At 55.7% G+C, this 23,626-nt stretch overlaps 1 protein-coding gene across 4 annotated transcripts in view; it reads left to right on the forward strand.

Annotated features, from left to right (window-relative positions):
• Positions 1-23,626, forward strand: part of ACTN4 (actinin alpha 4) — a 54,391-nt gene that overhangs the window by 11,001 nt on the left and 19,764 nt on the right. For 2 of the 4 annotated variants that reach the window (XM_077789191.1, XM_077789192.1), the window contains exons 4-12: positions 6,325-6,411; positions 8,630-8,717; positions 9,836-9,914; positions 9,990-10,071; positions 12,125-12,210; positions 16,813-16,905; positions 19,187-19,417; positions 20,732-20,879; positions 21,997-22,147. In XM_077789191.1, the coding sequence (XP_077645317.1) occupies positions 6,325-6,411; positions 8,630-8,717; positions 9,836-9,914; positions 9,990-10,071; positions 12,125-12,210; positions 16,813-16,905; positions 19,187-19,417; positions 20,732-20,879; positions 21,997-22,147 (1,045 nt within the window). Of the gene's footprint in view, positions 1-6,324; positions 6,412-8,629; positions 8,718-9,835; positions 9,915-9,989; positions 10,072-12,124; positions 12,211-14,694; positions 14,781-16,812; positions 16,906-19,186; positions 19,418-20,731; positions 20,880-21,996; positions 22,148-23,626 lie in introns of all 4 variants that reach the window. The other 2 variants (XM_077789190.1, XM_077789193.1) reach the window with 1 other exon arrangement.

Here is a 23,626-nt window from a genome sequence, read left to right on the forward strand (position 1 = left end):
GGTTCACCGCCCCAGTGCAAGGGATTCGCCCCTTTGAGGCCAAAATTGGGATTTGGAGGGGTGTTAATCTCTACCCAAACCCTTTAACCTTAACTCAAACCCTGTAAACTGACTCAAACTTGACCCAAACCCTTTAACCGTGACCAAAACCCTTTAACCCTGACCCAAACCCTTTAACCCTGACCCAAAACCCTTTAAACTTGACCCAAAACCCTTTAAACTTGACCCAAAACCCTTTAACTCTGACCCAAACCCTTTAACCCTGACCCAAAACCCTTTAACCGTGACCAAAACCCTTTAAACTTGACCCAAAACCCTTTAAACTTGACCCAAAACCCTTTAACTCTGACCCAAACCCTTTAAACTTGACCCAAAACCCTTTAACCCTGACTCAAACCCTTTAACCGTGACCAAAACCCTTTAAACTTGACCCAAAACCCTTTAACTCTGACCCAAACCCTTTAACTCTGACCCAAACCTGTTAACCTGACTCAAACCCTTTAACCGTGACCCAAAACCCTTTAAACTTGACCCAAAACCCTTTAACTCTGACCCAAACCCTTTAACTCTGACCCAAACCTGTTAACCTGACTCAAACCCTTTAACCGTGACCCAAACCCTTTAACCGTGACCCAAACCCTTTAAACTTGACCCAAACCCTTTAACCCTGACTCAAACCCTTTAACCCTGACTCAAACCCTTTAAACTTGACCCAAAACCCTTTAAACTTGACCCAAACCCTTTAACCCTGACTCAAACCCTTTAAACTTGACCCAAAACCCTTTAAACTTGACCCAAACCCTTTAACCCTGACCCAAACCCTTTAACCCTGACCCAAACCCTTTAACCCTGACCCAAACCCTTTAACCCTGACCCAAACCCTTTAACTCTGACCCAAACCTGTTAACCTGACTCAAACCCTTTAACCGTGACCCAAACCCTTTAACCGTGACCCAAACCCTTTAAACTTGACCCAAACCCTTTAACCCTGACTCAAACCCTTTAACCCTGACTCAAACCCTTTAAACTTGACCCAAAACCCTTTAAACTTGACCCAAACCCTTTAACCGTGACCAAAACCCTTTAAACTTGACCCAAAACCCTTTAAACTTGACCCAAACCCTTTAACCCTGACTCAAACCCTTTAAACTTGACCCAAAACCCTTTAACTCTGACCCAAACCTGTTAACCTGACTCAAACTCTTTATCCCTGACCTAAGCCCTTTAACCCTGACCTAAAACCTTTAACCCCGACCAAAACCCTTTAATAACCCTTGACACAAATCTTTTAAACTCGACCCAAAACCCTTGAACTTTGGCCCAAACCCTTTAGTCTTGAGCCAAACCCACATGGTGCCACAGCCCTCCACTGAGTCGTGGGGTGCCTGAGAATTCCGGGAATTGCAGGAATTTTGGGAATTCTAAACTCAAAGGCAATAGGCGCAGCTCATGGAGGTCATGGCTGTTCTGTGGTTTTGGATGGAATTATCCCTGTGGGATCTGGGACCATTCCCTGCAGGATCCGGGACCATTCCCTGTGGGAATCTGGGATCATTCCCTGCAGGATCTCGAGGGCCATTCCCTGCAGGATCCGGGATCGTTCCCTGCAGGATCCGGGACCATTCCCTGTGGGAATCTGGGATCATTCCCTGCAGGATCTCGAGGGCCATTCCCTGCAGGATCCGGGACCATTCCCTGTTGGAATCTGGGACCATTCCCTGTGGGATCAGGACCATTCCCTGCAGGATCTCGAGGGCCATTCCCTGCAGGATCCGGGATCGTTCCCTGTGGGAACTGGGACCATTCCCTGCAGGATCCGGGACCATTCCCTGTGGGAATCCGGGACCATTCCCTGCAGGATCTCGAGGGCCATTCCCTGCAGGATCCGGGATCGTTCCCTGTGGGATCTGGGACCATTCCCTGCAGGATCCGGGATCGTTCCCTGCAGGATCCGGGATCGTTCCCTGCGGGATCTGGGACCATTCCCTGTGGGATCCAGGATCGATCCCTGTGGGAACTGGGATCGTTCCCTGTGGGATCAGGACCATTCCCTGTGGGATCCAGGATCGATCCCTGTGGGAACTGGGATCGTTCCCTGCGGGATCTGGGAGCATTCCCTGTGGGATCAGGACCTTTCCCTGTGGGATCTGGGACCATTTCCTGTGGGATCAGGACCATTTCCTGTGGGATCAGGACCATTCCCTGCAGGATCAGGACCATTCCCTGTGGGATCAGGACCATTCCCTGCAGGATCAGGACCGTTCCCTGTGGGATCAGGACCATTCCCTGTGGGATCAGGACCATTCCCCGCGGGATCCCGATCATTCCCTGTGGGATCAGGACCATTCCCATGGGATCCGGGATCGATCCCTGTGGGAACTGGGACCATTCCCTGTGGGATCAGGACCGTTCCCTGTGGGATCCCGATCATTCCCTGTGGGATCAGGACCATTCCCTGCGGGATCCCGATCATTCCCTGTGGGATCAGGACCATTCCCACGGGATCCCGATCATTCCCTGTGGGATCAGGACCATTCCCTGTGGGATCAGGACCATTCCCTGTGGGATCCCGATCATTCCCTGTGGGATCAGGACCGTTCCCTGTGGGATCAGGACCATTCCCACGGGATCCCGATCATTCCCTGTGGGATCAGGACCATTCCCACGGGATCCCAATCATTCCCTGTGGGATCAGGACCATTCCCTGCGGGATCAGGACCGTTCCCTGTGGGATCCCGATCATTCCCTGCGGGATCAGGACCATTCCCTGCGGGATCCCGATCATTCCCTGTGGGATCCCGATCATTCCCTGCGGGATCAGGACCATTCCCTGCGGGATCCCGATCATTCCCTGTGGGATCCCGATCATTCCCTGCGGGATCAGGACCGTTCCCTGTGGGATCCCGATCATTCCCTGTGGGATCAGGACCATTCCCTGCGGGATCCCGATCATTCCCTGTGGGATCCCGATCATTCCCTGTGGGATCAGGACCATTCCCACGGGATCCCAATCATTCCCTGTGGGATCAGGACCATTCCCTGTGGGATCCCGATCATTCCCTGCGGGATCAGGACCATTCCCATGGGATCCCGATCATTTCCTGTGGGATCAGGACCATTCCCTGCGGGATCCCGATCATTTCCTGTGGGATCAGGACCATTCCCACGGGATCCCGACCATTCCCTGTGGGATCAGGACCATTCCCTGCGGGATCCCAATCATTCCCTGTGGGATCAGGACCGTTCCCTGTGGGATCCCGATCATTCCCTGCGGGATCAGGACCATTCCCTGCGGGATCCCGATCATTCCCTGTGGGATCCCGATCATTCCCTGCGGGATCAGGACCGTTCCCTGTGGGATCCCGATCATTCCCTGTGGGATCCCGATCATTCCCTGCGGGATCCCAATCATTCCCTGTGGGATCCCGATCATTCCCTGTGGGATCCCGATCATTCCCTGTGGGATCAGGACCATTCCCTGCGGGATCCCGATCATTCCCTGCGGGATCCCGATCATTCCCTGTGGGATCCCGATCATTCCCTGTGGGATCAGGACCATTCCCTGCGGGATCCCGATCATTCCCTGCGGGATCCCGATCATTCCCTGTGGGAACTGGGATCATTCCCTGTGGGATCAGGACCATTCCCTGTGGGATCCCGATCATTCCCTGCGGGATCAGGACCATTCCCTGTGGGATCAGGACCGTTCCCTGTGGGATCCCGATCATTCCCTGTGGGATCAGGACCATTCCCTGTGGGATCAGGACCATTCCCTGCGGGATCAGGACCATTCCCTGTGGGATCAGGACCGTTCCCTGTGGGATCCCGATCATTCCCTGTGGGATCAGGACCATTCCCTGCGGGATCAGGACCATTCCCTGTGGGATCCCGATCATTCCCTGTGGGATCAGGACCGTTCCCTGTGGGATCCCGATCATTCCCTGTGGGATCAGGACCATTCCCTGCGGGATCCCGATCATTCCCTGTGGGATCAGGACCATTCCCTGCGGGATCCCAATCATTCCCTGTGGGATCAGGACCATTCCCTGCGGGATCCCAATCATTCCCTGCGGGATCGGGACCATTCCCTGCGGGATCCCGATCATTCCCTGCGGGATCCCGATCATTCCCTGTGGGATCAGGACCATTCCCACGGGATCCCAATCATTCCCTGTGGGATCAGGACCATTCCCTGTGGGATCCCGATCATTCCCTGTGGGATCCCGATCATTCCCTGTGGGATCAGGACCATTCCCTGCAGGATCAGGACCATTCCCACGGGATCCCGATCATTCCCTGTGGGATCAGGACCATTCCCTGTGGGATCAGGACCATTCCCACGGGATCCCCGCCGGGCCGGGCGGGCCGGGCTGGCAGCGGCTCCGGCCGGGCCGGTTTGTTGGGATCCGAGCCCGGGAAAGCTCCGCGTGCCCGGAGCCGAGCGAGTCCCGACCGGCCCCGAGCCGGGAGACGCCCGGCGCCCGCCCCCGTCCCAGGAATTCCCAAAAAACTGGGCTGGGGCTGCTGGAGGCCCTGCTGGGAATGTGGGATGGGGATGAGGAGCCCGGAATTCCTCCCGCTGCCCTCCCCTGTGGGGCTCCTCCCTCCGTGGGTTTCCAGGTCTTTTCCAGCCCCAGCGGTTCCACAATCCCGGAATTCCGTGGTTCTCTAATGAACGGGATCTGTAATTCCACAATCCTGGAATTCCATGGTTCTCTAATGAATGGGATCTGTAATTCCACAATCCAGGAATTCCGTGGTTCTCTAATGAATGGGATCTGTAATTCCATAATCCTGGAATTCCGTGGTTCTCTAATGAATGCGATCTGTAATTCCATAATCCTGGAATTCCGTGGTTCTCTAATGAATGGGATCTCTAATTCCACAATCCTGGAATTCCATGGTTCTCTAATGAATGGGATCTGTAATTCCATAATCCCGGGATTCCGTGGTTCTCTAATGAACGGGATTTGTAATTCCACAATCCTGGAATTCCGTGGTTCTGTAACAAACGGGATCTGTGGCTCCACAATCCTGGAATTCCATGGTTCTCTAATGAATGGGATCTGTAATTCCATAATCCCGGGATTCCGTGGTTCTGTAACAAACGGGATCTGTGGCTCCATAATCCCAGGATTCCATGGTCCTGTAACAAACGGGATCTGTAATTCCACAATCCTGGAATTCCGTGGTTCTGTAACAAATGGGATCTGTGGCTCCGTAATCCCGGGATTCCACGGTTCTGTAATGAACGGGATCTGTAATTCCATAATCCCGGGATTCTGTGGTTCTGTAACAAACGGGATCTGTAATTCCACAATCCTGGAATTCCGTGGTTCTCTAATGAATGGGATCTGTAATTCCATAATCCCAGGATTCCGTGGTTCTGTAACGAACGGGATCTGTAATTCCATAATCCCGGGATTCCGTGGTTCTGTAACAAACGGGATCTGTAATTCCATAATCCCGGGATTCCGTGGTTCTCTAATGAACGGGATCTGTAATTCCACAATCCTGGAATTCCGTGGTTCTGTAACAAACGGGATCTGTAATTCCATAATCCTGGAATTCCGTGGTTCTGTAACAAACGGGATCTGTGGCTCCATAATCCTGGAATTCCATGGTTCTCTAATGAATGGGATCTGTAATTCCATAATCCTGGAATTCCGTGGTTCTCTAATGAATGAGATCTGTGGTTCCATAATCCCGGGATTCCGTGGTTCTGTAACAAACGGGATCTGTAATTCCATAATCCCGGGATTCCGTGGTTCTGTAACAAACGGGATCTGTAATTCCATAATCCCGGTATTCCATGGTTCTGTAACAAACGGGATCTGTAATTCCACAATCCCGGAATTCCGTAGTTCTCTAATGAATGGGATCTGTAATTCCACAATCCTGGAATTCCGTGGTTCTCTAATGAACGGGATCTGTAATTCCATAATCCCGGGATTCTGTGGTTCTGTAATGAACGGGATCTGTAATTCCATAATCCCGGTATTCCATGGTTCTGTAACAAACGGGATCTGTGGCTCCGTAATCCCGGGATCTGTGATTCCAGTTCTGCAGTCCCACAAACCCTGCATCCCCTCATCCCAGGCTTCCATGATTTTTGGGTCCCGCAATTCCAGAACTTCGTGTCCTACGACTCCCTAGACCCAGGATCCCGCCGTTCCCGGATCCCGTGGATTCCCGAATGCGGGATCCGTTCGCTTTGGCCTTCCGCTCCTGTGGATCCGCCCCGGCATTCCCGGGATCCCAGGGCCCCGTGGTTCCCGCTGGGAATTCCCAGCCGGAATCCGGTCCCTGTGGCTCTTCCCGCAGAGATCGTGGACGGGAACGCCAAGATGACGCTGGGCATGATCTGGACGATCATCCTGCGCTTCGCCATCCAGGACATCTCCGTGGAGGGTAACGGCGCGCGGGATCCGCTCCCGGGCTCGGGGCATCCACACGGGATCCGCCCCGGGATCTGCTCTGGGATTGGGGGATCCACACGGGATCCGCCCCGGGATCTGCTCTGGGATTGGGGGATCCACATGGGATCTGCACTGGGATCTGCTCTGGGATCGGGGATCCACACGGGATCCGCCCCGGGATCTGCTCTGGGATCGGGGATCCACACGGGATCCGCCCCGGGATCTGCTCTGGGATCGGGGATCCACACGGGATCTGCACTGGGATCTGCTCTGGGATTGGGGATCCACACGGGATCCGCCTCTGGGATTGGGGGATCCACACGGGATCTGCACTGGGATCTGCTCCCGGGGTCGGGGGATCCACACGGGATCCACACGGGATCTGCTCTGGGATTGGGGGATCCACACAGGATCCACACGGGATCTGCTCCTGGGATCTGCTCCTGGGATTGGGGGATCCACACGGGATCCGCCCCGGGATCTGCTCTGGGATTGGGGATCCACACGGGATCTGCTCCTGGGATTGGGGGATCCACACGGGATCCGCACTGGGATCTGCTCTGGGATCGGGGATCCACACGGGATCCGCCCCGGGATCTGCTCTGGGATCGGGGATCCACACGGGATCCGCCCCGGGATCTGCTCTGGGATTGGGGATCCACACAGGATCTGCTCCTGGGATTGGGGGATCCACACGGGATCTGCTCCTGGGATCTGCTCCTGGGATTGGGGGATCCACACGGGATCTGCTCCTGGGATCTGCTCCTGGGATTGGGGGATCCACACGGGATCCGCCCCGGGATCTGCTCCTGGGATTGGGGATCCACACGGGATCCGCCCCGGGATCTGCTCCCGGGGTCGGGGGATCCACACGGGATCCACACGGGATCTGCTCTGGGATTGGGGGATCCACACAGGATCCACACGGGATCTGCTCCTGGGATCTGCTCCTGGGATTGGGGGATCCACACGGGATCCGCCCCGGGATCTGCTCCTGGGGTCGGGGGATCCACACGGGATCCGCTCCTGGGATCTGCCTCTGGGATTGGGGGATCCACATGGGATCTGCCCCGGGATCTGCTCCTGGGATTGGGGGATCCACACGGGATCTGCACTGGGATCTGCTCCTGGCCTCGGGGGATCCACACGGGATCCGCCCTGGGATCTGCTCTGGGATTGGGGGATCCACATGGGATCTGCACTGGGATCTGCATCTGGGATTGGGGGATCCACACAGGATTTGCCTCTGGGATTGGGGATCCACACGGGATCTGCCCCGGGACCTGCTCCCGGGGTTGGGGTTCCACACGGGATCTGCCTCTGGGATTGGGGGATCCACACGGGATCTGCCCCAGGATCTGCTCCCGGGGTTGGGGTTCCACACAGGATCTGCCCTGGGATCTGCTCTGGGATTGGGGGATCCACACGGGTTCCGCCCTGGGATCTGCTCCTGGGGTCGGGGGATCCACACGGGATCTGCACTGGGATCTGCATCTGGGATTGGGGGATCCACACAGGATTTGCCTCTGGGATTGGGGATCCACACGGGATCTGCCCTGGGATCTGCTCCTGGGGTCGGGGGATCCACACGGGATCTGCCTCAGGATCTGCTCTGGGATTGGGGTTCCACACAGGATCTGCCCTGGGATCTGCCTCTGGGATTGGGGATCCACACGGGATCTGCTCCTGGGATTGGGGGATCCACACGGGATCTGCTCCTGGGATTGGGGGATCCACACGGGATCTGCTCCTGGGATTGGGGGATCCACACGGGATCCGCCCCGGGATCGTCTCCCGGGGTTGGGGGATCTCCCGGGATCGGCTGCCGGGGTCGGGGGATCTCCCGGGATCTGCTCCCGGGGTCGGGGGATCTCCCGGGATCCGCTGCCGGGGTCGGGGGATCTCCCGGGATCGGCCCCCGGGGTCGGGGATCTCCCGGGATCCGCTGCCGGGGTTGGGGGATCTCCCAGGATCCGCTGCCGGGGTCGGGGGATCTCCTGGGATCGGCTCCCGGGGTCGGGGGATCTCCCAGGATCGTCTCCCGGGGTCGGGGGATCTCCTGGGATCGGCTCCCGGGGTCGGGGGATCTCCTGGGATCCGCTGCCGGGGTCGGGGATCTCCCGGGGTCGGGGGATCTCCTAGGATCCGCTGCCGGGGTCGGGGATCTCCCGGGATCCGCTGCCGGGATCGCCCAATCCCTGCTCCCGCAGAGACCTCGGCCAAGGAGGGGCTCCTGCTCTGGTGCCAGCGGAAGACGGCGCCCTACAAGAACGTCAACGTCCAGAACTTCCACATCAGGTCCTGCCCCTTCCCCTTCCTCTTCCTCTTCCTCTTCCCCTTCCCCTTCCCCTTCCCCTTCCTCTTCCTCTTCCTCTTCCTCTTCCCCTTCCCCTTCCTCTTCCTCTTCCTCTTCCCCTTCCCCTTCCCCTTCCCCTTCCCCTTCCCCTTCCTCTTCCTCTTCCTCTTCCTCTTCCCCTTCCCCTTCCTCTTCCTCTTCCTCTTCCCCTTCCTCTTCCCCTTCCCCTTCCTCTTCCCCTTCCCCTTCCCCTTCCTCTTCCTCTTCCTCTTCCTCTTCCTCTTCCTCTTCCCCTTCCCCTTCCTCTTCCCCTTCCTCTTCCTCTTCCCCTTCCCCTTCCCCTTCCCCTTCCCCTTCCCCTTCCTCTTCCTCTTCCTCTTCCTCTTCCTCTTCCCCTTCCCCTTCCTCTTCCCCTTCCTCTTCCCCTTCCTCTTCCTCTTCCCCTTCCTCTTCCCCTTCCTCTTCCTCTTCCCCTTCCCCTTCCCCTTCCCCTTCCCCTTCCCCTTCCCCTTCCCCTTCCTCTTCCCCTTCCTCTTCCTCTTCCTCTTCCCCTTCCCCTTCCTCTTCCCCTTCCTCTTCCTCTTCCTCTTCCTCTTCCCCTTCCCCTTCCTCTTCCTCTTCCTCTTCCTCTTCCCCTTCCCCTTCCCCTTCCTCTTCCTCTTCCTCTTCCCCTTCCCCTTCCTCTTCTCTTCCTCTTCCTCTTCCTCTTCCTCTTCCCCTTCCCCTTCCCCTTCCCCTTCCTCTTCCTCTTCCCCTTCCCCTTTCCCTTCCTCAGGGCAGGCTGGGCTCAGGCAGGGACAGAATTCCCAGATTCCCAGTGAATTCCCAGGATCCCATCCCTGTTTTCCCCGCGGATTCCCGGGATCCGATCCCTGTTTTCCCCCGCGGATTCCCGGGGTCTGATCCCTGTTTTCCCTGCAGATTCCCGGGATCCAATCCCTGTTTCCCCCGCGGATTCCCGGGGTCTGATCCCTGTTTTCCCTGCAGATTCCCGGGATCCAATCCCATTTTCCCCTGTGTATTCCCAGGATCCGATCCCATTTTCCCCCGCGTATTCCCGGGGTCTGATCCCATTTTCCCCCTCGGATTCCCGCTTTTCCTCACTCCCGTTTTCCCGCAGCTGGAAGGACGGGCTGGCCTTCAACGCCCTCATCCACCGGCACCGCCCGGAGCTGATCGAGTACGACAAGCTGCGCAAGGTAACCCCCGCCTCCCCCCGGAAAATCCCGGAATTCCGGGAATTCCCGCCCACGGAGCCTCCCGCTCTCCCGCAGGACGACCCCGTCACCAACCTCAACAACGCCTTCGAGGTGGCCGAGAAGTACCTGGACATCCCCAAGATGCTGGACGCCGAGGGTAAGCGCGGGATCCAGCGGATCCCGGGATCTCCCCCAGGCCCTGCAGGGGGATTTCCTGGCGGGAGGCGCCGGATCCCTGATTTATCCTGGATTTCTCCGGTTTAGCAGCAATTCCCAGCTCTCCGCGTGGATCCATCCCGGGTTTGGGATGCTCAGGGTTCCGTAATCCTTCGGTTCCACCATCCTGGAATTCCAGGGCTGCAGGAGTCCACAGTTGTACCATCCCACAATTCCAGGATCCCACAGATCTGCCGTTCCCTTCCTCCAGGATCCCATAATTGTAGGGTTTCGTTATTCCAGGATTCCACAATTCCAGGATTCCACAATTCCAGGATCCCACAGATCTGCCGTTCCCTTCCTCCAGGATCCCATAATTGTAGGGTTTCGTTATTCCAGGATTCCACAATTCCAGGATTCCACAATTCCAGGATCCCACAGATCTGCCGTTCCCTTCCTCCAGGATCCCATAATTGTAGGGTTTCGTTATTCCAGGATTCCACAATTCCAGGATCCCACAATTCCTGGATTCCACAATTCCAGGATCCCACAGATCTGCCATTCCCTTCCTCCAGGATCCCATAATTGTAGGGTTTCGTTATTCCAGGATTCCACAATTCCAGGATCCCACAATTCCTGGATTCCACAATTCCTGCATCCCATAAATCTGCTATTCCCTTCTTGTAGGATCCCATAATTCTCGGATTTTGTTATTCCAGGGCTCCACAATTCCAGGATCCCATAAATCTGGCATCCCTTTTTTCTGGGATCCCGTAATTCTTGGATTTCTTTACTCCAGGATCACAGAACTCCAGGATCCCACAATTCCAGGATCCCTCAATTCCAGGACCCCTCAATTCCAGGATCTCACAACTTTTTGATCCCACAATTCCAGGACCCCACAATTCCAGGATCCCACAACTCTCATCCCACAATTCCAGGATCCCCCAGTTCCAGGACTCCCCAATTCCAGGATTTCATAATGCTTTGATTCCTCAATTCCAGGATCTCACAACTTTTTGATCCCACAATTCCAGGACCCCACAATTCTTTGATCCCACAATTCCAGGATTTCATAATGCTTTGATTCCTCAATTCCAGGATCCCACAACTCTCATCCCACAATTCCAGGACCCCACAACTCTCATCCCACAATTCCAGGATCTCACAACTCTCATCCCACAATTCCAGGACCCCACAACTCTCATCCCACAATTCCAGGATCTCACAACTCTCATCCCACAATTCCAGGACCCCACAACTCTCATCCCACAATTCCAGGACCCCACAACTCTCATCCCACAATTCCAGGACCCCTCAATTCCAGGATCTCACAACTTTTTGATCCCACAATCCCAGGACCCCCGGAGGAGGCGCCAGCCCTAACCCCGATGTTTCCCATCCATCCCCAATCCATCCGGGCGGATTCCCCCGGGATTTGGAGCCCCTGGAGCGGAATTCCGGCCGGGAATCCCGCCGGCCCCGTGCCCCACCCCGCTCCCAGTTTCTCCCAGTTTCTCCCAGTTGCTCCCAGTTTCTCCCAGTTTCCTCCCAGCTTCTCCCAGTTTCTCCCAGTTTCTCCCAGTTTCTCCCAGTTTCTCCCAGTTTTCTCCCAGTTTTTCTCCCAGTTTCTCCCAGTTTCTCCCAGTTTCTCCCAGTTTCTCCCAGTTTCTCCCAGCTTCTCCCAGTTTCTCCCAGTTTTCTCTCAGTTTCTCCCAGTTTCTCCCAGTTTCTCCCTGTTTCTCCCAGTTTTCTCCCAGTTTCTCCCAGTTTTCTCCCAGTTTCTTCCAGTCGCTCCCAGTTTCTTCCAGTCGCTCCCAGTTTCTCCCAGTTTTTCTCCTAGTTTCTCCCAGTTTTCTCCCAGTTTCTTCCAGTTTCTCCCAGTTGCTCCCAGTTTCTCCCAGTTTCTCCCAGTTTCTCCCAGTTTCTCCCAGTTTTCTCCCAGTTTTTCTCCCAGTTTCTCCCAGTTTCTCCCAGTTTCTCCCAGTTTTCTCCCAGTTTTTCTCCCAGTTTCTCCCAGTTTCTCCCAGTTTAACCCGTGCGGTTCCCCGCAGACATCGTGAACACGGCGCGGCCGGACGAGAAGGCCATCATGACCTACGTGTCCAGCTTCTACCACGCCTTCTCCGGGGCCCAGAAGGTACCGGGAGAATCCTCCCGGATCCGCCCGTCCTTCCGGAACCTTCCCCCCCCGGATCCCCCTCTGGAATTCCCGGAATTCTCTCTCCGCTCTCACGCTCGCTTCTCTTCCAGCCACGGCCGCTGTCGCTCGGGGGGGGCTCCGGGACCGCTCCCGGCTGGCTCACGAGGGGTTAAATCCGCCTGGGATGCCCGAATTTTGGGAAATCTGGGGGAATATGTGGGAAATCCGTGGAGATCCGTGGGAAATTAATGGAAATCCATGGGTATATGTGGGAAATCCATGGGTAATCAAGAGAAGTCCTTGGAAATCCACGGGATTCCATAAATATCCACGGAAGTCCATGGGAATCCTTGGAAGTCCATGGGAATCCATGGGAATCCTTGGAAATCCATAGGAATCCTTGGAAATCCATTAGAAATTAGTGAAAATCCATTAGTGGTTTCCACGGAATCCATGGGATTCCGTGGAAATCCATAGGAAATTTGTGGGAATCCATGGGAAATCCATGGGAATCCATGGAAATCCATGGGAAATGAATGGAAATCCATGGGAAATGTGTAGGAATCTATGGGAAATCCATGGTAATCCATGGGAAATGTGTAGGAATCCATGGGAAATCCATGGGAATGCATGGGAAATGAATGGAAATCCATGGGCATCCATGGTAAATCCATAGAAAATTTGTAGGAATGCATGGTAAATCCATGGTGAATCCATGGGAATCCATGGGAAACGTGTAGGAATCCATGGGAAATCCATGGGAATCCATGGTAAATCCATGGTAATCCATGGGAAATGAATGGAAGTCCATGGGCATCCATGGTAAATCCATAGGAAGTTTGTAGGAATGCATGGTAAATCCATGGGAATCTGTGGGAAATCCTTGGGAATCCACGGGATTCCATGGAAATCCATGGGAAATGTGTAGGAATCCATGGGAATCCATGTAAAATCCACGGGAAATGTGTAGGAATCCATGAGAAATCCATGGGAATGCATGGGAAATGAATGGGAATCCATGGTAAATCCATAGGAAATTTGTAGGAATGCATGGTAAATCCATGGTAATCCATGGGAAATTAATGGAAATCCATGGAAAATGTGTAGGAATCCATGGAAATCCATGGGAATGCATGGGAAATGAATGGAAATCCATGGGAAATGTGTAGGAATCCATGGGAATCCACGGGATTCAATGTAAAATCCATGGGAAATTTTTAGAAATCCATGGGAAATCCATGCATGGGAAATGAATGGAAATCCATGGGCATCTGTGGTAAATCCATAGGACATTTGTAGGAATGCATGGGAAATCCATGGTAAATCCATGGGAATCCATGGAAAATTAATGGAAATCCATGGGAAATGTGTAGGAATGCATGGTAAATCCATGGTGAATCCATGGGAATCCATGGGAAATGTGTAGGAATCCATGGGAATCTATGGTAAATCCATAGGAAATTTGTAGGAATGCATGGTAAATCCATGGGAAATTAATGGAAGTCCATGGAAAATGTGTAGGAATCCATGGGAAATGTGTAGGAATCCAAGGGAAATCCATGGGAATGCATGGGAAATGAATGGCAATCCATGGGCATCTGTGGTAAATCCATAGGACATTTGTAGGAATGCATCGTAAATCCATGGTGAATCCATGGGAATCCATGGGAAATGTGTAGGAATCCATGGGAAATCCATGGTAATCCATGGGAAATGAATGGCAATCCATGGGAATCCATGGTAAATCCATAGAAAATTTGTAGGAATGCATGGTAAATCCATGGGAATGCATGGGAAATGAATGGAAATCCATGGGAAATGTGTAGGAATCCATGGGAAATCCATGGGAATGCATGGGAAATGAATGGAAATCCATGGGCATCCGTGGCAAATCCATAGGACATTTGTAGGAATGCATGGTAAATCCATGGTAAATCCATGGGAATCCATGGGAAATGTGTAGGAATCCATGGAAATCCATGGGAAATGAATGGAAATCCATGGGAAATGTGTAGGAATCCATGGGAATCCATGGTAAATCCATAGGACATTTGTAGGAATGCATGGTAAATCCATGGTAAATCCATGGGAATCCATGGGAAATGTGTAGGAATCCATGGAAATCCATGGGAAATGAATGGAAATCCATGGGAAATGTGTAGGAATCCATGGGAATCTATGGTAAATCCATAGGAAATTTGTAGGAATGCATGGTAAATCCATGGTAATCCATGGGAATCCATGGGAATCGACTGGAATCCCACGGAATTCCGAGGGAATCCGGGGGCCTGCCCCGTGAGATGCCCGGCGCTCCGGGGAGCCCCTCCGGCTGCCGGGGCGTTGAGGAGCCGGGCCCGGCTGGGACAAACCCCCCGTGAGCCGTCCCGGGCGGCGTTCCCGGCGTTCCCGGCGTTCCCGGCCCGCGCTGGGATTTCGGGAATGCTGCTGGAGCCGCGGCTCTCCTCCGCTCTCCCCGGGCAGATATCGTGGGCACGCTGCGGCCCGACGAGAAGGCCATCATGACCTACGTCTCCTGCTTCTACCACGCCTTCTCCGGGGCCCAGAAGGTGAGCCCGGCCCCGCACGGCCCGCTGCCCTTGCCCGGGATCCGGGATCTGCCCGGGATCTGCCCGGGATCGGGGATCTGCCCACGGTCTGCCCGGGAAATGCCCGGGATCCGGGATCTGCCCGGGGTCTGCCCGGGATCGGGGATCTGCCCACGGTCTGCCCGGGAAATGCCCGGGATCCGGGATCTGCCCGGGGTCTGCCCGGGATCTGGGATCTGCCCGGGAAATGCCCGGGATCTGCCTGGGATCTGGGATCTGCCCGGGGTCTGGGATCTGCCCAGGATATGGGATCTGCCCAGGAAATGCCCGGGATCTGCCCAGGATCTGCCCGGGAAATGCCCAGGATCTGCCTAGGAAATGCCCGGGATCTGCCCAGGGTCTGCCCAGGATCTGGGATCTGCCCGGGATCTGCCCAGGATATGGGATCTGCCCAGGGTCTGCCCGGGATCTGCCCAGGGTCTGCCAGGGATCTGGGATCTGCCCGGGATCTGCCTGGGATATGGGATCTGCCCAGGAAATGCCTGGGATCTGGGATCTGCCCAGGAAATGCCCGGGATCCGGGATCTGCCCGGGATCTGTCCAGGAAATGCCCAGGATCTGCCCAGGGTCTGCCCGGGGTCTGTGATCTGCCTGGGATCTGCCCAGGGTCTGCCCGGGGTCTGGGATCTGACCAGGGTCTGGGATCTGCCTAGGATCTGGGATCTGCCTGGGATCTGGGATCTGCCCGGGATCTGGGATCTGCCTGGGGTCTGCCTGGGATCTGCCTGGGATCTGGGATCTGCCTGGGATCTGGGATCTGCCTGGGATCTGGGATCTGCCTGGGATCTGCCCAGGGTCTGCCCGGGCTCTGGGATCTGCCCAGGATATGGGATCTGCCCGGGAAATGCCCGGGATCTGCCCAGGGTCTGGGATCTGCCTGGGATCTGGGATCTGCCTGGGATCTGGGATCTGCCTGGGATCTGGGATCTGCCTGGGATCTGCCTGGGATCTGGGATCTGCCTGGGATCTGGGATCTGCCTGGGATCTGGGATCTGCCTGGCTGCTGCTCTGCTTGGCTTGGGGATGTGGGAGGTGGGGCCTGGCTCTGCTGAGGTTGTGCTGCTTCCCTGGGGCTCTTCCTGCGTTCCCTGCCTCCTTCCCTGCCTCTATTCCCTTCCTTTTCCCTCTATTCCCTTCTTTTCCCTCTATTCCCTTCCTTTTCCCTTTTATTCCCTTCTTTTCCCTCTATTCCCTTCCTTTTCCCTTTTATTCCCTTCCTGTTCCCTGTATTCCCTTCTTTTCCCCTCTATTCCCTTCTTTTCCCCCCTTTTCTCCCTTTTTTCCTCTTTTTTCCTCTTTTTTTTCCCCATATTCCAAATCCCATTTCCCAAGCCCATATCCCCATTCCCATATTCCAAATCCCATATTCCAAATCCCATATTCCCATTCCTGTATTATTCCTAATTCAATTTCCCAATCCCATATTCCCACTCCCATATTCCCATTCCCATATCCCCATTCCCATTCCCATATCCCCATTACCAATCCCATATTCCCACTCCCATATTCCCATTCCCATATCCCCATTCCCAATCCCATATTCCCAATTTCCCATTCCCAATTTCCCAATCCCATATCCCCATTCCCCTATTTCCATTCCCAGCCCCATATTCCAAATCCCATATTCCCATTCCCATATCCCCATTCCCAGCCCCACATTCCCAATTTCCCATTCCCAATTTCCCAATCCCATATTCCCATTCCCGTATCCCCATTCCCAATCCCATATTCCAAATTTCCCATTCCCAATTTCCCAATCCCATATTCCCATTCCCGTATCCCCATTCCCAATCCCATATTCCCATTCCCAATTTCCCAATCCCATATCCCCATTCCCCTATTTCCATTCCCAGCCCCACATTCCCAATCCCATATTCCCATTCCCGTATCCCCATTCCCAATCCCATATTCCCAATCCCAATTTCCCAATCCCATATCCCCATTCCCCTATTTCCATTCCCAGCCCCACATTCCCAATCCCGTTTTTCCGCAGGCGGAGACGGCGGCGAATCGGATCTGCAAAGTTCTGGCCGTGAACCAGGAGAACGAGCAGCTCATGGAGGACTACGAGCGCCTGGCCTCGGATGTAAGGGGGGAAAATCCCAAATCCCACCCAAAAACACCCCCAAAACCCAAATCCCACCCCAAAGACACCCCTAAATCCCACCCCAAAACACCCACAAAACCCAAATCCCACCCCAAAAACACCCCCAACCCCAAATCCCACCCAAAAACACCTCAAATCCCCCCAAAAAACACCACCAAAACCCAAATCCCCCCCAAAAACACCCCCAAATCCCAAACCCCACCCAAAAACACCACCAAACCCCAAATCCCCCCAAAAAACACCCCCAAACCCCAAATCCCACCCAAAAACACCATCAAAACCCAAATCCCACCCCAAAAACACCCCCAAAACCCAAATGCCACCCCAAAAACACCATCAAAATCCCAAATCCCACCCCAAAAACACCCACAAATCCCAAATCCCACCCCAAAAACACCCCCAAAACCCAAATCCCACCCAAAAACACCCCCAAAACCCAAATCCCACCCAAAAACACCCCCAAATCCCAAATCCCACCCAAAAACACCCACAAAACCCAAATCCCACCCAAAAACACCCCAAATCCCCCCAAAAAACACCACCAAAACCCAAATCCCCCCCAAAAACACCCCAAATCCCAAACCCCACCCAAAAACATCCCCAAAACCCAAATCCCACCCCAAAAACACCCCCAACCCCAAATCCCACCCAAAAACACCCCCAAATCCCAAATCCCACCCCAAAAACACCGCCAAAACCCCAAATCCCCCCAAAAACACCCCAAAACCCAAATCCCACCCCAAAAACACAATCAAAACCCAAATCCCACCCAAAAACACCATCAAAACCCAAATCCCACCCCAAAAACACCCCCAAACCCCAAATCCCACCCAAAAACACCCCCAAATCCCAAATCCCACCCAAAAACACCATCAAAATCCCAAATCCCACCCCAAAACACCCACAAACCCCACCCCAAAAACACCCCCAAAACCCAAATCCCACCCAAAAACATCCCCAAATCCCAAATCCCACCCAAAAACATCCCCAAAACCCAAATCCCACCCAAAAACACCCCCAAATCCCAAATCCCACCCCAAAAACACCCCCAAAACCCAAATCCCACCCAAAACCACCCCCAAACCCCTTCCCAAATCCCCAAACCAGTGTCCCACCAGCTGCTGGTATGGATCCGGCCCCATCCCAAACCCCATCCCACACCCCAAACCCCATCCCAAATTCCATCCCACACCCCAAACCCCATCCCAAACCCCAAATCTCTGTGCAGCTGCTGGCGTGGATCCAGCGCACAAACCCCATCCCAAATTCCATCCCAAACCCCATCCCACACCCCAAACCCCATCCCAAACCCCATCCCAAACCCCACCCCACACCCCAAACCCCACCCCACACCCCAAACCCCATCCCAAACCCCAAATCTCTGTGCAGCTGCTGGCGTGGATCCAGCGCACAAACCCCATCCCAAATTCCATCCCAAACCCCATCCCACACCCCAAACCCCACCCCACACCCCAAACCCCATCCCAAACACCAAATTTCTCCCTAGCTGCTGGCGTGGATCCAGCGCACAAACCCCATCCCAAATTCCATCCCAAACCCCATCCCACACCCCAAACCCCATCCCACACCCCAAACCCCATCCCACACCCCAAACCCCATCCACACCCCAAACCCCATCCCAAATTCCATCTCAAACCCCATCCCACACCCCAAACCCCACCCCACACCCCAAACCCCATCCCAAACACCAAATTTCTCCCTAGCTGCTGGCGTGGATCCAGCGCACAAACCCCATCCCAAACCCCATCCCACACCCCAAACCCCATCCCAAATTCCATCCCAAACCCCACCCCACACCCCAAACCCCATCCCACCCCCCAAATTTCTCCCCAGCTGCTGGCGTGGATCCAGCGCACAAACCCCATCCCAAATTCCATCCCAAACCCCATCCCAAACCCCAAATTTCTCCCCAGCTGCTGGCGTGGATCCAGCACACAAACCCCATCCCAAACCCCATCCCACACCCCAAACCCCATCCCAAATTCCATCCCAAACCCCATCCCACACCCCAAACCCCATCCACATCCCAAACCCCATCCCAAACCCCATCCCAAACCCCATCCCAAACCCCAAATTTCTCCCCAGCTGCTGGCGTGGATCCAGCACACAAACCCCATCCCAAACCCCATCCCACACCCCAAACCCCATCCCAAACCCCATCCCAAACCCCATCCCACACCCCAAACCCCATCCCAAATTCCATCCCAAACCCCATCCCACCCCCCAAATTTCTCCCCAGCTGCTGGCGTGGATCCAGCGCACCATCCCCTGGCTGGAGGCCCGGGACCCGCAGAAAACCATCCCGGCCATGCAGCAGAAGCTGGAGGATTTCCGCGAGTACCGCCGCGTGCACAAACCCCCCAAGGTGCAGGAGAAGTGCCAGCTGGAGATCAACTTCAACACCCTGCAGACCAAACTGCGCCTCAGCGGCCGGCCCGCCTTCATGCCCTCCGAGGGCAGGATGGTCTCGGTGGGTCTGGGGGCTTCGGGGTCCTTGAGGGACTCAAATCCCCTGAAAATGCCCCAAATCTGCCCCAGCCCTCCGAGGGCAGGATGGTCTCGGTGGGTCTGGGGGTTTCGGGGTCCTGGGGGGGCTTAAACCCACCCTAAACTGCCCCAAATCTGCCCCAAATCTGCCCCAGCCCTCCGAGGGCAGGATGGTCTTGGTGGGTCTGGGGGTTTCAGGGTCCTGGGGGACCTTAAACCCACCTTGGTGTGTCCTAAATCCACCCTGGTCTGCCCCAAATCTGCTCCAAATCGGCCCTGGCCTTCTGAGGGCAGGATGGTCTCGGTGGGTCTGGGGGCTTCAGGGTCTTGGGGGAGCTTAAACCCACCCTGATCTGCCCCAAATCTGCCCCAGCCCTCCGAGGGCAGGGTGGTCTCGGTGGGTCTGGGGGCTTTGAGGTCCTGGGGGGGCTTAAACCCACCCTGAACTGCCCCAAATCTGCCCCGTCCTTCTGAGGGCAGGATGGTCTTGGTGGGTCTGGGGGCTTCGGGGTCCTGGGGGAGCTTAAACCCACCCTGATCTGCCCCAAATCTGCCCCAGCCCTCTGAGGGCAGGATGGTCTCGGTGGGTCTGGGGGCTTTGAGGTCCTGGGGGGGCTTAAACCCACCCTGAACTGCCCCAAATCTGCCCCAAATCTGCCCCAGCCCTCCGAGGGCAGGATGGTCTCGGTGGGTCTGGGGGCTTCGGGGTCCTGGGGAAGCTTAAACCCACCCTAAACTGCCCCAAATCTGCCCCAAATCTGCCCCGGCCCTCCAAGGGCAGGATGGTCTCGGTGGGTCTGGGGGTTTCGGGGTCCTGGGGGGGCTTAAACCCACCCTGATCTGCCCCAAATCTGCCCCAAATCTGCCCCAGCCCTCCGAGGGCAGGATGGTCTTGGTGGGTCTGGGGGCTTCGGGGTCCTGGGGGGAGATTTGGGGGTTCTCGGGGGGTCCTAAACCCACCCCACTGGGAGCTGTCAAAGGGCAGGGTGGGATCAAGGGGCTTGGGAGGGTCCCAGGGGGATTTTGGGGTGACCCTGGGGGATTTTGGGATGACTGAGGGATTTTGGGGTGACCCTGGGGGTTTTTGGGGTGACCCTGGTGGTTTTTGGGGTCCCCAGGACATCGGGGCAGGGTGGCAGCGCCTGGAGCAGGCCGAGAAGGGCCACGAGGAGTGGGGTCACCTGTGTTACCTGTGCTGGGGGATTTTGGGGTGACCCCAAGGTGGGGTGACCCTGGGGGATTTTGGGGTGACCCTGGGGGATTTTGGGGTGACCCTGGGGGTTTTTGGGGTCCCCAGGACATCGGGGCAGGGTGGCAGCGCCTGGAGCAGGCCGAGAAGGGCCACGAGGAGTGGCTCCTGACGGAGCTGCGGCGCCTGGAGCGCCTGGATCACCTGGCCGAGAAATTCCGGCAGAAAGCCTCGATCCACGAGGGCTGGACGGAAGGTACCGGGTTTGGGGGGGCTGGGGGTGGATTTGGGGGTTCAGGGGATGGATTTGGGGGTTCTGGGGATGGATTTGGGGGCTCAGGGGGTGGAATTGGGGGCTCGGGATGGATTTGGGGGCTCAGGGGATGGAATTGGGGGTTCAGACCCCAGGATTTGAGGATTCAGGCTATGGAATTGAGGAGCAGGGGATGGAATTGGGGATTCAGGGGATGGAATTGGGGGTTCAGGGGATGGATTTGGGAGCTCAGGGGATGGATTTGGGGGTTCAGGGGATGGATTTGGGAGCTCAGGGGATGGATTTGGGGGTTCAGGGGATGGAATTGGGGGTTCTGGGGATGGATTTGGGGGCTCAGGGGATGGAATTGAGGGTTCAGGGGGTGGAATTGGGGGTTCAGGGGATGGAATTGGGGGTTCTGGGGATGGGTTTGGGGGGGCTGGGGGTGGGTTTGGGGGTTCAGGGGATGGAATTGGGGGTTCAGGGGGTGGAATTGGGGGTTCTGGGGATGGATTTGGGGGTTCTGGGGGTGGAATTGGGGGCTCAGGGGATGGATTTGGGGGTTCTGGGGATGGATTTGGGGGTTCTGGGGATGGATTTGGGGGCTCAGGGGATGGAATTGAGGGTTCAGGGGGTGGAATTGGGGGTTCAGGGGGTGGAATTGGGGGTTCAGGGGATGGATTTGGGGGCTCAGGGGATGGATTTGGGGGTTCAGGGGATGGATTTGGGGGCTCAGGGGATGGATTTGGGGATTCAGGCACCAGGATTTTGTGGGGCAGGGGATGGATTTGTGGGTGACGGAGATTCAGGGGTGTCCCCACACCTGTGCCAGGTAAGGAGGTGGCACAGGGGGTGGCACAGGGAGGGATTTGGGGTCTCAGGGGTGTCCCCACACCTGTGCCAGGTAAGGAGGTGGCACAGGGGGTGGCACAGGTTAGTTTTAGGGGTCTCAGGGGTGTCCCCACACCTGTGCCAGGTAAGGAGGTGGCACAGGGGGTGGCACAGGTTAATTTTTGGGGTCTCAGGGGTGTCCCCACACCTGTGCCAGGTAAGGAGGTGGCACAGGGGGTGGCACAGGTTAGTTTTAGGGGTCTCAGGGGTGTCCCCACACCTGTGCCAGGTAAGGAGGTGGCCCTGCGGGACCGGGACTCGGGCACGGCCTCGCTGGCCCAGGTGCGGGCGCTGCTCCGCAAGCACGAGGCCTTCGAGTCGGACCTGGCGGCGCACCAGGACCGCGTGGAGCAGATCGCGGCCATCGCCCAGGAGCTCAAGTATGGGAACCCAAAACACCCCAAATTGAACCCCAAAATCACCCCCAAAGTGTGCCGGGGGGACCCCAAAGGCAGCTCCCAGCCATCATCCAGGACCTCAAATATGACACCCAAAACACCCCAAATTGAACCCCAAAATCACCCCCAAATTGTGCTGGGGGGGACCCCAAAAGCAGCTCCCAGCCATCATCCAGGAGCTCAAGTATGGAAACCCAAAACACCCCAAACTGAACCCCAAAATCACCCCCAAAGTGTCCTGAGGGAGACCCCAAAAGCAGCTCCAAGCCATCGCCCAGGATTTCAAGTATGGGAACCCAAAACACCCCAAACTGAACCCCAAAATCACCCCCAAAGTGTCCTGAGGGAGACCCCAAAGGCAGCTCCCAGCCATCACCCAGGAGCTCAAGTATGGAAACCCAAAACACCCCCAAAACGCCCCAAATTGAACCCCAAAATCACCCCCAAATTGTGCTGGGGGGGACCCCAAAAGCAGCTCCCAGCCATCATCCAGGAGCTCAAGTATGGAAACCCAAAACACCCCAAACTGAACCCCAAAATCACCCCCAAAGTGTCCTGAGGGAGACCCCAAAAGCAGCTCCAAGCCATCGCCCAGGATTTCAAGTATGGGAACCCAAAACACCCCAAACTGAACCCCAAAATCACCCCCAAAGTGTGCCGGGGGGACCCCAAAAGCAGCTCCCAGCCATCGCCCAGGAGCTCAAGTATGGGAACCCAAAACACCCCCAAAACACCCCAAATTGAACCCCAAAATCACCCCCAAAGTGTCCTGAGGGAGACCCCAAAAGCAGCTCTGAGCCATCACCCAGGAGCTCAAGTATGGGAACCCAAAACACCCCAAATTGAACCCCAAAATCGCCCCCAAAGTGTGCCGGGGGGACCCCAAAAGCAGCTCCGAGCCATCACCCAGGAGCTCAAGTATGGAAACCCAAAACACCCCAAACTGAACCCCAAAATCACCCCCAAAGTGTGCCGGGGGAGCCCAAAGGCAGCTCCGAGCCATCACCCAGGAGCTCAAGTATGGGAACCCAAAACACCCCAAATTGAACCCCAAAATCACCCCCAAAGTGTCCTGAGGGAGACCCCAAAAGCAGCTCCCAGCCATCTCCCAAATACAGGATGGGAGACCCCAAAATATCCCCAGAATAACCTGTGAGATGTCCCAAAACACACCCCAAAAAATACCAAATAAATAACCCAAACTATCCCAAAATACACCCAAAATGACCTGAAATATCCCCACGCTTTTCCCCCTTCCCACCTTTTCCCACTGTTTTCCCCTTTCCTTTCTTTTCTCCGTTCTCCCTTTTTCCCATGGCCTTTCCCTCTTTTCCCACTGTTTTTTTTCCCATTTTCCCCCCTGTTTTTCCCCATTTCCCCCCATTTTTCCTTATTCCCCCCATTTTTCCCCGTTTCCCCCTGGTTTTCCTCATTTTTGCCCCATTTTTGCCAATTTTTTCT

This window comes from Lonchura striata, chromosome 31 (assembly GCF_046129695.1).
Source record: "Lonchura striata isolate bLonStr1 chromosome 31, bLonStr1.mat, whole genome shotgun sequence".
Classification (NCBI taxonomy): Eukaryota; Metazoa; Chordata; class Aves; order Passeriformes; family Estrildidae; genus Lonchura; species Lonchura striata.